General features: G+C 42.2%; 1 protein-coding gene across 2 annotated transcripts; it reads right to left on the reverse strand.

The window, feature by feature from the left end:
- Positions 1–3,193: 3,193 nt before the first annotated feature.
- Positions 3,194–3,784, reverse strand: DUSP21 (dual specificity phosphatase 21). Of its 2 annotated transcripts, XM_068963050.1 has the most exons (2): positions 3,617–3,784; positions 3,318–3,506 (listed from the first exon to the last, which is right to left on the reverse strand). In XM_068963050.1, exons 1-2 carry the CDS (start codon positions 3,782–3,784, stop codon positions 3,318–3,320), a joined length of 357 nt encoding a protein of 118 aa, XP_068819151.1. The 2 variants fall into 2 exon arrangements, with proteins under 2 accessions (XP_068819150.1, XP_068819151.1); XM_068963049.1 differs by having other exon boundaries at positions 3,194–3,784.
- Between the last annotated feature and the right edge of the window lie 14,504 nt (positions 3,785–18,288).

An 18,288-nucleotide genomic window follows, 5' to 3' on the forward strand; every position in this document is an offset into this window, starting at 1 on the left:
GAAGCTAGGAAGAGACAAGGAAGAAATCTCTCCATTTCCCATCCTGCACCCCCGACAGGTCTCAGAGGTATCATGGCACTGAAGAGAATTTCATTTAGGACTCTGGCTTCCGGAACTGTGAGAAAATAAATTTCTGTGGTTTTAAGCCACCTAGTTATCAGTATTTTGTTACAGCAGCCCTTAGGAAAGTAACACAAACCTAAATATTCTTCACAGGTGAATGCAAAACAACTGTGATACATCCATACAATGGACTACAACCTGGGTAAATCTCAAAGACTGAGAGAAGCCAGTCAGTGGAGGGAGAGGTGGTGTCAATGGAAGTTGTATCCTGTATGATTCCATTTATGTGACATTCTCTGAAAAGCAAGTCAGTAAGATGGAGAACCAATCAGTGTTTGTCAGAGGCTGAGTGGGGCCAGAGTTTGACTACAAGGGAGACATGAGGAAAATTTCTAGAATCATGAAACTGCTCTGTGTCCTGATTGTGACAGAGGTTATACAAATATATGCATTGTTAACAGTGATAGAACTGTATGTTCGAAGAGAGTTAATTTCATAGTGTGGTAGTGAAAGTGTTAGTCACTCAGTCGTGTCCAACTCTGTGCGACCCCCTGGACTGTAGACTGCCAGGTTCCTCTGTCCATGGAATTCTCCAGGCAAGAATATTGGAATGGGTTGCCATTCCCTTCTCCAGGACATCTTCCTGACCCAGGGATCAAACCCAGTTCTCCTGCATTGCAGGTGGATTTTTTACCATCTGAGCCACCATAGAAGCCATGGTGTGTTAAATTAGGTATTTAAAAAAAAATGAAAATGGGTCTTCCCTGGTGGTCCTGTGGCTATGACTCCAAGCGCCCAATGCAGGGGGCCCAGGTTTGATCCCTGGTCAGGGAACTAGATCCCACATGCTACAACTAAGAGTTCTTATGCAGCAACTAAGACTCGGCACAGCCAAATTAATAAATAAAAATACATGCATATATATATATATAATACACCTAAACATATTGCTTTTCAAAATACTTGAAAAGAGATTTTTCTTCTGGGTTTCTGCCACAAAGGCTGCTTTGGGGGAATTCTGCCACACTAATCCTGGTCTTCTGGGAGCCAGTCTTTCCATCTGTAGAAGGACAGGATGAAACAAGAGCAGAGGTTTTCATAACAACCCCCCTCCACTCCCCCAAATTGCATCCCTGGGCACTCCTTTTGTGGAAGTGGGAGTGAGGGTCGGTTTGGAGAGAAAGGGTATTTGGACTCCACTGTGGTATGAACCCACAGGTCTACATCAACCAGAGTAGTTGTGCTTTCTGACTCATATGTATTTTTATGTAGAGTAATTCAGGATTAGAATAGCTGCTCCCAGGCCAGAGTCATATACCTAGGGAATTTAAACAATCCTAGATTTCAGGGCCTACTTCTGGGGCCCACTCAATTGTCCCTTTGGCAAGTGTCCCCACGGATCCTAGTTGATCCCAGGGCTCTGGCTCTAATGGTCAGTGATTCTAAATAAGGCCTTTGGGTGGGGAACAGGGAGCCCTGGAATGGTGCTTCTTGCTTTCACACGGATTAAACACGGTGATACAATGGGAATGCTGAAAGGGCTCTGAATCTAGGCCTCCTGTGAGATAGGGTCTGAAAGAAGCTTACCCCATTTGTTTTAGAGGCAAGATAACTTTTAGAAAGAGTACTCTATACAAAAAAAGGGGCCATACACAGATGGGGAAAAGGCCCTTATGAGGATGGGTGTGCTGACCTCCAACTGGCAGGGCCAACAAGTAACCTTAAAAACAAGAACAGCCTTTTCCTTTAAGCAGGAAACCATCTGCTTGCTAGGTCTCACGCTAAGGAATCTAATCCTCACAACAACCCTGGGAGAGACAGGCTGTCATTGCTTTGACAGGTGAGGAAATAGAGACTCTGAGAGGCCCCAGTCACAAGGGGTGGGGTGACAGAGTCGAGTCCTGGCCAGCAGCTCCAGCCTACTACGCAACAGCCCATGAGAGAAACAGAGGCCTGGTGTCAGGCAGACTTTGTTTTAGCAAGTGCCTTGGAGAAAGGGGGCTTCCCTGGTGGCTTAGACGGTAAAGAATCTGCCTGCCAGTGCAGGAGATGCAAGAGACACGGGTTCAATCCCTGAGTAGGGAAGATCCCTTGGAGAAGGAAATGGCAATCCACTCCAGTATTCTTTCCTGAAGAATTCCATGGACAGAGGAGCCTGGCGGGTTGCAGGCCATGGGATCGCAAAGAGTTGAACACGACTGAGCTACTAACACTTTCACTTAGGGAAAGGAATTAATGTTTCTTTCTCACAAAGGCTGGTGGGGGTTGCTGAGGGCTCTTGGGGCCCTTGCCATATAGTAGATCACTGGAAAAAAAATATTTTTATAAGCTTTATACAGTGGGATTGGGACTTCCCTGGTGGCTCAGTGGTAAAGAATCTCCCTGGCAATGCAAGAGACTCGGGTTCAATCCCTGGGTTGGGAAGATCCCCTGGAGAAGGAAATAGCTACACACTCAAGTATTCTTGCCTTGAGACTCCCATGGACAGAAGAGCCTGGCTGGCTACAGTACATGGGGTTGTAAAGATTCGGACACAACTGAGCGATGAAGGACACAGTGGAATTTTTTTTTGAAAATTATTTTATATGCAAATTGAATTTAGAAAGCCAGAGTTGGGTCACTGCGGTTGAAGGTGGGGGCAGGAATACCCCGGGGCTCCCCCAGGACTCCCGGAGAACCCCAAGAAGCCCACTTATCCAGTAGGTTGGCACTTACTGTAAAAAGCATGTACAATCAGAGAGATGTACCATGTCTAAGGCTCTGGCTTTGGGTTGGGAAGAACCAGGTGGGGTTGGGGGTGGAGGTGGGGAGGGGACACTCACCCCTGCGCTAGTTAGCCTCTGGCTGGTCCCAGGCTACGGGTTCATCTGAGCTGAACACCAGCTTGCCCACCCTCCCCTCTGGCCAGGCCCCAGCAGTCATGACCCGCCACTCACAGGATAAGAAGCATTGCCATCATTTTCCATTTAATGAATTTTATTCTATAAAGATAAGCACACTAAGATAAGAACTCCAGCCTCTTCCTTCCCCCCTTTTTGCTTGCCCATCTAAAAAGGGGTTTCTAGTTTCTTTATCAATAAAAGTTCAATGTTCACCTCAGTCAAGGTTGGTGCAGGATCTGAAGCAGAAGCTAGGAGCTGTCCGGAATGACTCCCATCAGCTTCATCAAACAGATTTCTTTCTCATAGACGTCAGGAATCATTCCCATTGAGGAACTGATCATGTGAACAGTGTTCTTGCCAAACAGCTTGAATTCATAATGGATAAGCTGCTCCCAAAAGCCATTGTTGGGCCGGATGATGGGGCGGCACGACTTGGTCCACATGTGGGCGTCCAGCAGCGACATGGAGTGGTACTTCATCAGGTAGGCGAGGCAGAAGGTGGCGGAGCGGCTCACCCCGGCAGCACAGTGCAGCAGCGTTTGGCCTTGCTTCATCTCCACGCTGTGGATGTGATCTGCAACAAAGTCAAAAAACTCGTAGAGGCGCGAGTTGGGACCATCCGCCAGCGGCAGTTTTACGTACTGGATGTCTTCGAAGGACGTGTCGGTCGCCTCCACTGACACACTGATGATGGTGGTGATGTGGTTGGTAGACAGCATGGCTTTGTCCTTGGCTGCCACAGCGTTGCTGAGGAAGAGACTCTTGGTTATCTGGGAGAGGCCATGGGCCGCAGGCTGCCGGACAGCCTGAATTGGAAACGGACACAGAGGCGTTGCCATCGAGGCGGTGGCACAGCGGTCTCTGCGGTGTCCCAGAAGCGAGTTCAGGAAGCAACAGCTCTGTGATGTCTCTGGAGAGGTTCTGGGCGACAGTATGCTGGTAACCCACTGGTCACTCTCCTTCTTCACTCCGCCCCCCCGATTCCCCTTCCCCACCCCACCTCCCGTCGCTCGAGGGCGTCACAATTCCTCATGGCCCTTCCCATTGGTTCCCATGGCAAGGGCAGCTTGCAACAGGGAGGACTTGGCCGCAGAGCCAGATCTTCAGAGAAACCCCAGATCTCTCTTTTTAAACTTTCTTCATAGTTACTTGTTTTCAGAGCCGAAATTCTTATGTCTCGATGTTTTAATGTTCTGTTACCAGATATCTCTTTTATGTTTCAATTATTGGACCACTCTGTACACAGTGTCTATTTTATTAGCGTTGAAGAACAGGGTTTACCCTTGTTCTGCAAAGTAACAGTATCATATTTCACATTGGGGCACAGCATTTGGCTCCTGTGATATGCTAATCTCTATAAAACTGCAGCGAGGTAGGGGTTTCCGCTGGCCTTGGTGACCTGGCCTGATACTTCTTTGTTGATTGTAGCCGTAGAATTATGCTCCTGCTCTCAACACATCAGGACTGTTAATTATAAGGGAACATTGCTGATACATAGCCCTTTATGGTGAAGTTGGCCTGTGGTGAACAGTTGTGACTAATTTAGCTATGTCACTGTCTATTTGTGCATACGGCCCGAATGATTTACCACCTGATTCTGCTTTATTACCTGAAACAACAGCTCAAATTATCTTGTCTACATTATCCCAAAAGAATGCCCACCTGCTTTGTAAACAGCACGTCATTTTGACCACTACTGATGGTCTCTTCCCAGTAATGTTAAAAATTCTGGAGCAAGTCAATGCTATGTCATAACTGGGCCAAAAATAGATTTTTAAAATGCTCCCTGAGATTTGCATTTCCTCTCATCTAAGATTTTTGTAGGATTTGAAGATTTGAAACAACTATAACCTAAAACTAACAAATTATTTCATAGAGCAGCTCTGAGATCCATTACTTCCCCATCATTCCTTATCATTTTGGGTTATGTGCAAAGTTTGCTCCTTAAACTTTAAAAATGTTATACAATTATTGGGGGAGCGGGGCTCCCCTGGTGGCTCAGTAGTAAAGAATCTTCCTACAGGAGACCTGGGTTCGATCTCTGGGTTGGGAAGTTCCCCTGGAGAAGGAAATGGCAACCCACTCCAGTATTCTTGCCTGGAGAATTCCATGGAGAGGGGAGCCTGGCGGGCTACAGTCCATGAGAGTTGCAAAAGAATTGACTTAGCAACTAAACAACAACAACAACAAAATTAAAGGACTTCCCTGGTGGTCCAGTGGTCAAGACCCTGCCTTTCCAATGCAGAAGGCGTGGGTTTGATCACTGGTAAGGGAAATCAGATTCCACATGCAGTGTAGCCAAAAGATATATATTTTTTAATGTAGTAAAATTAACCAAAAGAATTCCATACATTATTCTCAAAGACAAGTGTGGCTCATATTAGATTCATGTATTTTTCCAGCCAATATTCTGTGATGCCCTTTCATCTGAGGGATATTGAATATCTTCAAACTCCACTGCAGATCTTTCCTTGGATGGATGAGGAGATGATGTTTCCTCCTCTTGAGTTTGGAAACTGATCACTTTTCAAATTTCTACTCACCTTTACTTTTTCTTATTATTTAGGGGGAAAAAAATGTATAAGGGACTCGCTTAAGAACATACTCTCTACCTGACACTGGGAAAAGACCCTGAGTGTCAAGAATCAGTTAACATTCCGATTTCTCTATTCAGTAGTCGAGGCCCCTTCCTTTTTAATCTAAGCCTGCCTTTCTAATCTCATTCATTCATTTACTCACTAAATTTTTCTTAAGAATCTATTGTGTGCTAGGCATTTTCACTTTTATAAATCTTCAGTTCTGACCAAACAAATCAAATGTTCCTGGTAATTGCAACATACACATTCCTGCTTTCTTACCTTTGCTCATGCCATTCCTCTTGCTTGAGAAAACGTTCTCACTCCTGCCTGTTTACTGAATCCTTTCCAGGCCTCAAGAATGAGCTTGATTAATTTAAAAAAAAATCAGCTGAGCATCCAGTCTGTGTCAGGTACAGTTCTAGCGTTGTGTAGATCCAACACAGCACACCCAGGCTCAGATATCAAAGAACTTATAGTTTAGTCTGAGAGATACATAATCATGGAACAGTCTAGAAGAGAGGATGATTCATTGTTTTATGTGTGTGTCTGCTGGGGCTAGGGGGTGGTTGGTGAGGGGGGAGGATATCACGAAAGGCTTCACAGAAAACATGACCTGGAACAAAGCTTTTTTGTTCATTTGTTTGCTTTTCTTATTTATTGTTTATTCTGTTCACATTTTCGTTTTGAAAAATTTCAAACCTACAGCAAGGGTGCAGAATAGAATATGAGCGCCCGTTCACCCTTCACCTATAATTTCTCTATTGTTAACACTCTGCCATCACATTTCCAAACACACATATTTATCTGTTTGCTTGCTTTCTTTTTGCTGAGGCATTGCTAACTGCAGATAGAGCAACACTTTAGCCCTTTCAGCACGTCCTAAGAACAAGGACACCCTCCTCCACAACCAGAATATAATGACTATATTCAGGAAATTTAACATTGACCTGATACTATTATCTAAAATATAACCCATATTCAAAATTCACCAGTCCTCCCAATAATGTTATTTGGAACTGTTTTATTTTCCCTTTGATTCAGAATGGAAACAAGGACCACACTGCATTTAGTTGTCATGCTTCTTGAGCACTATTTAATTTGGAACTGTTTCTGAGCCTTTTGTTTCGCTTTGGTTTTTCCTGGCCACTGATATTTTTCAAGAGTTCAGGCCAGTTTTGCAGAACATCTTTCCATTTGGAAGTGTTTGATCATTCCTTCAGGATTAGATGCAAGGGAACTGTTTTTCACAAGAATAGTACCAGATTGTGTCATTCTCAGTACGTCTCATTGGGAGCAATATGATGTCTGTTTGTCCCATTAATGATGATGATAAAGTTGATCACCTGGTTAAAGTGGCATTAGTTAGGTTTCTACCTTGTTGTTTTTCAGTTGCTAAGTCTTGTCTGACTCTTTGCAACTCCATGGACTGCAGCCCACCAGGCTTCCCTGTCCTTCACTATCTCCTGGAGCTTGCTCAAACTCACGTCCATTGAGTCGATGATGCCATCCATTCTACATTGTTAAGGTAGCTTTTCCTTTTTGTAATTAATAAAGAATAAGTAAAGGTGGTACTTGGAGTTTCTGGGAATATCTTTGGAATAGGACTTGAAGGATGAGTAGAAGTTATCCAGGCAGACAAGAAGGGGGAAAAGGAAGTACGAGCAAAGGCATAAGGGTGTGACATGATGTCAGGAAGGCAGAGAACAACTCAGGATTACTGGAACAGACAGAGCAAGGCAGAAATGATAGGTGGAATGGCTATAGGAATGGCAACAGAGATCACAGAGGGCCTGTGCTTCCTCACTTGGGCTTCATCCTGGTGGCACTTTGGAGTATTTTATGCAGAGAAATGGCATAACAGAATTAATTTTAGGATACTCACTTCAGCTATGTAGGTGAATATGTGGATCAGAAGGTACAGTGGGGAGAAAGGCAGCGCTTGAGGGAGTGAGAGCTATTGCAATAGTCTAGATGAGCAATGGCACATCCATTACAGACTCTTTTCTGCCATGGAAGCTGGATCAAATCCAAATAGAATTTACCTCCTCAGATGTACACGTGGCCCAGGCCACATAAGAGAATGGAATATCAAACTTTCTGTGGGTCAGTGTCTGGAGAGTTTGGGAGTGGGGTAGACAGTGAAGGCAAGAGGCTGAGGATGTAGGTAATATATTTATATTGAAGAGTGGTGGTGATTTAGTTGTTAAGTTGTGTCTGACCCCATAGACTGTAACCCACCAGACTCCTCTGTCCATGGGATTTCCCAGGCAAGAATACTGGAGTGTGTTGCCATTTACTTCTCCAGGGGATCTTCCAACCCAGGGATCAAACCCAGGTCTCCCACTTTGCAGGTAGTCTCTTGCACTGCAGTTGGATTCTTTACTGACTGATCTACCAGGGAAGCCCTGAAGGGTAGTGGTGGTAAGAAAACCTAAAAGAATATGGGATGAGGACACGGGGGAGCTAGTAGCTAAAAGGAGTTGCATGTTATGTTATCCGTGGACAGATAGGATAGGTAGTCTTGAACAGAAGACTCTAAGGCAGAGGTGGGAGTTGGAACTTCCCTGAGTACCAAGAGTTGTATATTAATTCCATCTCCCCATGGGGCAGAGTCAGTTATATCACTGTATACAGCCCAGCAGCAAGCCAGCTTCCTAGGACTTGTTGCTGGGCTCAGTCTGGTCCTTAGTTTATGGATGCTGAAGGGAGACAGATGGATATGAATGTGGAATTCTTCAAATTACACTCTCCAGTCCAGAATACAGCTATTATGAGAAAGAGATTGTGACCTATTTGTTAGGTGAAAAAAACTAGTTTATAAAAAGTTGTACTTTTTTTGTAAAGGTAAAATATATACATATGTATATTCATTATATATATGTATTTTTATAGATATATATATCACATGTATATTAAATAGCTATTAATGAGTACTGTTTGTGGAAATATTAGGTATCAAAAGCTGCCCTAGGTATATATAGAATAAGAATTTCACAAATGTCAGATATTACTTGGTACTATATTTGAGTGGTGGGATTAAAGGCAATTCTTTTCTTTTTATGTTTGTCTATATTTTCAAATTTTCTAAAATAATTTGTGATATCTTCATAATTAGAAAAAAATCAAAATGTATTTAGACATCATCAACAAATACCCTTTTTTTTGCCTAAAAATTTAGCAAAGTTGAAAAACTAGTAATACTTCATGGTGACAGAATTCAGAGAAATAAGCGCTCTCCTACATCGCCAGGGTCGGAGATGAGAGAAAGACAATGGCCAAACCACGTGGTGGGGAAGATGTAGAGCAAAGAAAACTCTGACACTACTGGTAACAGGGAAAGGTGGTACCACCAGTTTGGAGGCCAGTCCAGTAAAGTTGAAGATGCAGATAGCCTATGCTCCAGCAATTCCAGCCCAGGTAAAGACTCTTGCTCATAAATGCTAGAAGATGTAAGCAAAAATATTTATTGCAGTGTTGTTTATAGTAGTGAAGAAATGGAGACAATGTAAATGTCTACGAAGAAGCAAATGAAAATTTGAGGGCACAGTCATATAATGAATACCATACAAACAGCTATGAAAACAAATAACTATAGCTACATGTGTAAACCTAGATAAGTCTCGAAAGTATAATGTTGTACAGAAAGAACAAGAGGCAGGAAAAAATGTGCAACAAGAAATTTAAAAACAAGTAGAATAGTACCATACATTGTTTACACTTGCCTGTACCTATACATGCATATATATACATATATATGTTAAAAACCCACAAGCAACTGAGAAACACCAAGTTAAGAACAGTGATTCCTCACGGAAAGAATTGGATTTGGGTGTGTGAGATAGGGTGTTTCAATATGTCTTAATATTTTATTTTCTTAAGATAATAGATCTGAAGCAAACATGACAAAATGTTAAGGTCTGACAAACTGGATGCTGGGTACGCAGGTATTTATTATCATATCCAGCAGACTTTAGGATTGCTTGAAGTATTTCACAATAAAAATGAATGGGCGAAAGTGCACATGTGCTTGGAACTAGTAATTTCCCGGCTGGTAATTTACTTATGTCTTCTAAGGAAGTCCTCACAAATGTGTGCAGAGATTTACCGACCAATATGTTCAATGTAAGTATTATTTACAATATAAAAAGCTGGAAAAAACCTAACCTAGGAATAAAGGCTTGTGTAACTAGATTATGAAATCTTGGTAAGGTAGAATATAATGTGGCTCTTAAAATGACTACCTAGAAAAATATTTATTGTCTTGGAGAAATTTCATACTATCTTGTTAATAGAAAATGCTATAAAACAGTTCCATCTCAATAAAGCTAAGTAATACTTTTTATCTCTGTATATGGATTCATAAATAGAGTAAAGCAAATAAGATATACACCAAAATGTCTAGAGTCATTATCCCTGAGCCGTGTTATTGCAGATGCTTTTTATTTTTTTGGATGTCCCCAATATGTATATGATAGATATGTAATAGTTTTATAATTTGAAAACTTATATAGTTTTAAAAGAGACTAAAAATGGTTTTGATGAGACGTAATATGAAATCGGACAAAAAAGGCAGCAGCTGCAGGATGAAGAACAGACAAAATCAAGAGTGATTTAGAAGGTATAAGTGACAAAATCTTCTAGCAGATTAAGAAGGGAGTGGGGGAAGGGAGAAACATCATGGTGACCTGCTGCTTTCTGACTTGGGCAGCTGAGCAGCAAAAGAAATCTTTCCCTGAAGTAGGAAATGCTTCAAAAAGATCAGATTTTGCCTGAAAGATGAGCAAGGAGTTTGGAACAGGATGAGATTGACAGGCTGCAGGACTAGCATTCACAGCTGGGGACTCCTATCCTGGATTCATTCTTTCCTGTCTATTCCTCAAACAAAAGCCATCATGTTCAGGTACTTTCCCCTTTGTACATAACCATATGCTTCAGGGGAAACTGCCCCCTTTTCCAGTTTCTAGAGAGGCAAGGAATGGATTCTGATCATTCTAAGCCAGTCATGCGAATCCATTCCTCTTGTCAGTGACTGTTTTAGGGATGGGCAACTTACCAAACTTTGGCAAATGATGAGCTAGTGGAACCAAGCACTTCAGTTTGGGACTTGAACCCACAAGGCCAGGACTTGAACCCAACCAAAACTCTGATTGGGATTTGAACTTATGGCCTTTTAATTCGAATCATTTGCCTGGTGTCTGGACTTACAGAGGCTCAGGTTGTTTGTCTCTCAGTGCTGAAGGAATTCAGTGAGAGGCAAAGTGATAGGCAAGAAGTAGATGTATTAATATAGGACACTTGTGAGGGATACAAGCAGGCTGGCAAGGGGGCTCTGCCCCAAGAATTAAGTGGCTACATTTTTATAATCAAAGAAAGGTGAAGGGAAGGGAGAAGACCACCTTCTTCCTTATTCTTTGAGTAGACATCAGGCTTACATCACTAACTCCTCCTTGGCATCAGGCAGGAGAGTGTTTGACCCTGTAAGGTCAAACTAGAACTGTTATGGTGGTTATTCAAATTAGCAGGAGGGTGGTAACATGCTAAAATATTTTAAATTATTTCAGGTTCTAGTAAAATGAGGGTCTCCTATGTTGAATTGTCACCTTTCCCTTATACTCCTGTCCTTGGTTTTAAGGATCATTGTCTTGCTGGACTTGACCAGTAGAATGCAGTTCTCATTTTTTCACTTAATGGCTTGGGCCATATCTTGTGCTTTTATTGGTGACTTTATGGTTAAACGTTGTTGTTGTTGTTGAGTGCTAAGTCTTGTCTGACTCATGGACTATAGCCAGGCTCCACCCCATGGACTAGCCCACCAGGCTTCTCTGTCTTTTCTTTTCTTGTCCCAGACAAGAAAACTGGAGTGGGCTGCCAAGCTCCTCCTCCAGGGGAGCTTCCCGACCTCAGGATCAAACTCGGGTCTCCTGTACTGCAGGCAGATTATTTAGCATCTGAGCCACCAATTAGCAGAAGCCTACTGGAAAGGTTTCCTGGCCCCTAAGGGAAAGACAATAGTACTAGACATGGCTTTTCTTCCTCAGGATGGCTCGTTTCTAGATGTCATACCCAGATCTCAGCAGTTATCTTACAGCCTTGTGGGAAAGCAGCCTGAGGGCAAAGCCAGCATCCAGAAGATGCATTTTGAGTCAGAATTTTCTATCACTAACAGTATTCATCTAAAATAATATAGATAATACTGTGGAGGTGTCCATGAGTAGAGCAAAAGCTTCTAAGAGGGAAAACTTGCTTGAGGTTCTCAGTGGCAGAATCTGGATACTACTGAAAACCTCAGGCAAGTTATTTGGTTGATTTAAATTGTCTTGAAATCATAAGTGTAGTATAAAATATTATATGAGCTATGAACGAAGCTAGTGGAAGTGATGGAATTCCAGTGGAGCTATTTCAAATCCTGAAGGATGATGCTGTGAAAGTGCTGCACTCAATGTGCCAGCAAATTTGGAAAACTCAGCAGTGGCCACAGGACTGGAAAAAGTCAGTTTTCATTCCAATCCCAAAGAAAGGCAATGCCAAAGAATGCTTAAACCAGCGCACAATTGTACTCATCTCACACACTAGTAAAGTAATGCTCAAAATTCTCCAAGCCAGGCTTTAGCAATACCTGAACCATGAACCTCCAGATGTTCAAGCTGGTTTTAGAAAAGGCAGAGGAACCAGAGATCAAATTGCCAATTTTGATCAATTGCTCCCTTCCACTCATTCACCAAACCTATTTCTTTATTCAGAGGTAACTGCTGAGAATAATAGTTACTGAACACATGTTCATGTGCCTACAGACAGTGAGGCCAAATAAACCTAAATGTGGGAGTTTGGAGCAGAGGAAGGGTTATTGCAAAGCCAAGCAAGGAGAATGAGTGGCTTACGCTCAAAATCCTTGAACTCCCTGATGGTTTGGGGGGAGTTGAGGTGAGGGCTGCAGGACGTATGACTTTCCTCTGATTGGTAGGTGATGATGTAACAGTGTGGTGCTCCAGAAATCTTGTTCTCAGCCTGAACTTACCATCTTCCACCTGGGTGGGGACCTTAGTTCCTGCAGAAGAACTCAAAGATACTCTTACATATACTCCTTGAGCGGGAACCAGGATGCTGCTTTAAAAAGCTGCACTATTGTTTCCTGACTGCTCCTCCTTTGTTTCTGCATTCTCTTACTTTCCTGATGAGCAACTGTTTGAATCTGCACTTTGGAACTCTGGAGAGGTCTGGAGGTTGAATGAAGACTATTTCCTACAAACAAGAAACAGAGGACATAAAAAGAATTTGTAGCCGGGAAAGCCCCACAGGTTCCTGCTCAGTTTCAGTATAATGAGTTTTCTTTCAGCTCTTTTATTGGGTCAGACAATAAAGAATCTGCCTTCAATGCAGGAGACCCAGGTTCAATCCCTGGGTTGGGAAGATCCCCTGGAGAAGGGAATGGCAACCCACTCCAGTATTCCTGCCTGGAGAATTCCATGCACAGAGCAGCCTGACGGGCTCCAGTCCATGGGGTCGCAAAGAGTCAGACACAACTGAGCGACTTTCACTTTCAGGCATTGATTTCTGAGAAAGAGACTTCTCATGTGAGCAATTCAATGCAGCATGCTCTGATGAGTTGTTTTGGAACATCCTCCAGGATACTTCAGGATGAGTTGTAGTACCAGAAATTTATTTGTTTAAGGATGAATAATATAGGACAGCAAGGAGATCAGACCAGTCAAACTTAAGGGAAATCAACTCTGAATACTGGTTTGAAGGACAGATGCTGAAACTGAAGCTCCAGTATTTTGTTCATCTGATGTGAGCATTGGAAAAGTCCCTGATGCTGGGAAAGATGGAGGGCAGAAGGAGAAGAGGACATCAGAGGATGAGAAGCCTGGATGGCATCACCAATGCAATGGACATGAACTTGGGCAAACTTTGGAAGATGGTGAGGGACAGAAAAGCCTGGCGAGCTGCAGACCATAGGGTCACAAAGAGTCGGACACAACTGATGACTGAACAACAACAATAACAACAATATAGGAGTAATGCCAGGGAAATTAAGGAGTAACTTATTTATATAATTACACTCTATGTATTAGTCCACAATTTTTCTCACTTGACAATATATCTTGGGTATCTTTTTTTTGTTGACCTTATTCTTTCCAACTGAAAAAAAAAAAAGCACAACCTAAAAGTTGAAAATTATGTTTTATTCAGTGGATTTCCGAGGATTTCAAGTCTAGGAGACAGCTTCTCAGATAGCTCTAGAAAAAACTGCTCTAAAGAGGTAAGGGAGGAGCCAAGATATATAGAAGTTTTGTACAAAAACCAGGTAGTCAGAACATCAAAAGATTACTGTAATTAAAGAAAACCAAACATCTCAAATTAATGGATACAGTGCTTTTCTATGTAGGAAGAGGCAAAAGTCTGGGCCCATTGAAATTGTTCCTTTGATATGTACCTCAGCTATCTGGGGCCAGTATCCTGTGTTTTCCTATTCTAACTCTGCTCAGGGTGTATCATGGGGGGAGTGGATGCAGTGGCTGATTGCTTGATGGAGGGCATCCTGCCTCCATCCTGAGTTTCCTCAGGGCTCATGATGGAGGTAGCGTAGTGGCTGTAATGTGATGGCTTAATAGCTGTAACATCCTTTGTTTACTGATATGACAGGCAACATTTTTCTTTTTTTCTTTCACTTTTTTTTTTCTTTTTAATAACAGAGTCCTAATCACTGGACCACCAGGAAATTCCAGACAGGCAACATTTTTCATTCACACTTTTTAAAGGCTGTGTGGTTTTCCACAGTATGATTGCATCATATACTATTTAACCATTACCACCTTGATAGATGTTTCAAATGTGTAGATGTCCACAATATGTCACCTCAAGTGTGCCACTTTGGCATATTGATTATTTTGAATTAAAGGTTGGGCTCCAAAATCACTGCTGATGGTGAGTGCAGCCATGAAATTAAAAGATGCTTGCTCCCTGGAAGAAAAGTCATGACCAACCTAGATAGCATATTAAAAAGCAGAGACATTACCTTGCCAGTAAAGGTCCATCTAGTCAAAGCTTTAGTTTTTCCAGTAGTCATGTATGGATGTGAGAGTTGGACTGTAAAGAAAGCTGAGAGGCGAAGAATTGATGCTTTTGAACTGTGGTGTTGGAGAAGACTCTAGAGAGTCCCTTGGACTGCAAGGAGATCCAACCAATCCATTCTGAAGGAGATCAGTCCTGAATATTCATTGGAAGGACTGATGCTGAAGTGAAACTCCAATACTTTGGCCACCTGAAGCGAAGAACTGACTCATTTGAAAAGACCCTGATGCTGGGAATGATTGAAGGCAGGAGGAGAAGGGGATGACAGAGGATGAGATGGTTGGATGGCATCACCGACTTGATGGACATGAGTTTGAGTAAGCTCTGGGAGTTGATGATGGACAAGGAAGCCTGGCATGATGCAGTCCATGGGGTTGCAAAGAGTTGGACACAACTGAGCAACTGAACTGAACTGAACTAAAGAAGCAGGGTTTCCCTGGTGGCTCAGATGGTAAAGAATCTGCCTGCAATGCAGGAGACCTGGGTTCGATCCCTGGGTTGGGAAGATCCCCTGGAGGAGGGCATGGCAACCCACTCCAGTATTCTTGCCTGGAGAATCTCCAAGGACAGAAGGATCTGGCAGGCTATAGTCCGTAGCAAAGAGTCAGACACGACTGAGCGACTAAGCACAAGCACAAGGAACAGCTGATATAAGAACACTCTGACCCTGTTTTGTCCCTCAGACAGCAGGAGATAAATCTCCCATGTGAAAAATACCCTCCTTGTACCAGGAGGGTAGAGAGCATCCTTATCTCTATCACCAGAGATAGGGAATTTAAGGCAAAAGACTAAATAAATAAACCTGGTTTCTACTTCACCGTAGAAACTTTCACTCTTACTTTCACTTCACTTGTACATTTTTTTCTAGTATTCTATTGACAACCTACAAAAACTCTTAATAAGGGTTTCAGATTTGGTCTGTTAAACAAAAATTCTCCTGATCTTTTGTTCCTGTTTTTCAACTTTGTTTTTAGGAGCTTTTGCTATGTGTAAACTTAAAATTGTTATGTTGTTTAATGTGAATCTTTCCCTTTGAAGCTTCCGGGTTTTTGCTTGCCTTGGGAAGACTTTACAACACCAAAATTTAAACAAATGTTATCTTTTATTTACTTCCAGTATTTCATAGTTTTGTTTTTTATATTCATTTTTTTTCCTTAAAAGGGCTTTTTATTATGGAAAATCTGAAAATACTGTGCTTTTACAACTAACAATAAGAAATATATATTTGGTCTTCATCCCTGTTTCTGGCAGTGAGCTCTTAAAATCCTTGGAATTTCCTAAATAGTAAGAATGATAAAGGTATAATGGGTGACTTTTGTTATTCATATAAGCACACCTGAGTTTATGTTAATGACTTGGCTTTTGAAAAGCCCCTAGGTAACCTAAGGAGGGGAGCTGGTTGCCAGGGGAACCAACCTAAAGATTGAAAGTGAAAGTGTTAGTAACTCAGTCGTGTCCTACTCTTTGTGACCCCATGGAACCCACCAGGCTCCTCTGTTCATGGCATTCTCCAGGTAAGAACCCTGGAGTGGGTTGCCATTCCCTTCTCCAGGGGATCTTCCTGACCCAGGGATCAAATCAGGGTCTCTCACATTGCAGGCAGATTCTTTACTGTCTGAGCTACCAGGGACGCCAACCTAAAGACTGAGGGTTGTAATTTTTGGCCTCCCCATCATCACCTCTGGGGAGGGGAGAGGGGTTGGAGGTGAAACTAATTACCAGTGGCCATTGATTTAATGAACTGTTCTTATGTAATAAAGCCTCCGTAAAAATCCAAAAGGATGGGTTTCCAGGTTGGTGAACACGTGGAGATTCAGGGTTAGTGGTGAGCTCAGAGAGGGCATGGAAGCTTCTGGGCCCTTTTCCCATACCTTGCCGTATGCTTCTCTTCCATCTGGTTGCTCTTAAGTTATAGCCTTTTTATAATAAACTTGTAATAGATTAAGTAACTCAAATGTTTCTTTGATTTCTGTGAGCCGCGCTGGTGAATTAATTGAACCCAAGGAGTGGGTGGTGGGAACCTCTGATTTATAGTCAGATCGTCAGAAACACAGGAGAAAGCCTGGACTTGTGATTCTGGAAATTCTCTCTGCAGCTCCCTCATACCAATCTCATTAACTTACTCACAGATAAGTGTTGATAAGTTTCCTTTTAGATCTTTGCCAGACATTTATACACACGCATTTTACCAAAAATAGAGGTGTGAAATAAAATTCATATTTTAGGGCAAGACAAAAAAAAATTTTATTTTAAGAGATTGTTTGCTGCCTTTTGACCTCTTCTTTCCCCAGATGGTGTGTTGTTCATCTGCATTTAGTGTCAACCAAACCTCTCTCATGGGCAGGAATACCTGCTGAACCATGAAGAGCAACATTCTTCTAGCATCAACAAGACAACTCCTTAAAAGATAACATTCCTTCTTGATCTCATAAGGGGTCACATGACTCATCACGATGATGATGCTTAGATCTGGATTATGTAAACTGCCAAGAATATGTCATTTGATGTACAGCCCTCTGTCTCAAAAAACTTGTATAACTGGGCCTTGACTTCTAAAGTGCAGAACATTTTTCAGAGCTTTCTGAGGTGCTCTTCCCATGTTATAATGCTCAAATTTGGCTCGAATAAAATTTTCCATTTCTTTCTCTGATCTACTGATTAATTTTTCATTGATGTGGTGGTGGTTGGTGGCTTAGTCACTAAGTCATGTCCAACTCTTGCGACCCCATGGACTGTAGCCTGTCAGGCTCCTCTGTCCGTGGGATTCTCGGCAAGACTGCTGGAGTGGGGTGCCATTTCCTTCTCCAGGGGATGGATCTTCCTGACCCAGGGATCGAACCTGCGTCTCCTGTGTCTCTCATGCATTGCAGGCAGATTCTTTACCCACTGAGCCATCGTAAATAAACTGAAGGCAGGTTATAGGATATTATTTGTTAAGCAAGCTAGTAAATAGTATCTGATGATCCCTTGGTTTCATATCAAAGGAAAACGTTTTACTTTTCTTCAAAATGTGTAATCCTTAGATGAATAATAGCTCAGCTGGTAAAGAATCCACCTGCAATGCAGGACACCCTGGTTCGATTCCCGGATAAGGAAGATCCCCTGGAAAAGGGATAGGCTACCCATTCCAGTATTCTTGGGCTTCTTTGGTAGCTCAGCTGGAAAAGAATCCGCCTGCAAGGTGGGAGACCTAGGTTTGATCCCTGGGTTGGGAAGATCCCCTGGAGAAGGGAACAGCTACCTACTCCAGTGTTCTGGCCGGGAGAATTCCATAGACTGTATAGCCCATGGGGTCTCAAAGAGTCGGACATGACTGAGCAACTTTTACTTTACAATATATCTAAAACACTATTCTTTTAGCATGTAATTAATGTAAGAAATCATTGAGATATCTTACGTTTACCAAATCTTTGAAATCTAGTATGTATTTTAGACTTGCAGCTTATTTCAAGTCAGATGTTAAATTTTCATTGGAAATACTTGATTTCTGTTTTTAGATGTTGTGAAGTTTAGAGCTGACAAAGTAGCTTCCCATATTCAAGTTGTTCCAAACATTCTTAAAAATTTCCAATAACTGGACTGAGTGGCAATTTTTAAATTTGAATTGGGCTAAGTTAAGTTAAATTAACATAAAAAAAAAATCAGTCTCAGGAATTCCCTGGCGGTCCAGTGGTTAAGGCTCCATGCTTCCA

Source organism: Capricornis sumatraensis, chromosome X (genome assembly GCF_032405125.1).
Source record: "Capricornis sumatraensis isolate serow.1 chromosome X, serow.2, whole genome shotgun sequence".
Taxonomy (NCBI): Eukaryota; Metazoa; Chordata; class Mammalia; order Artiodactyla; family Bovidae; genus Capricornis; species Capricornis sumatraensis.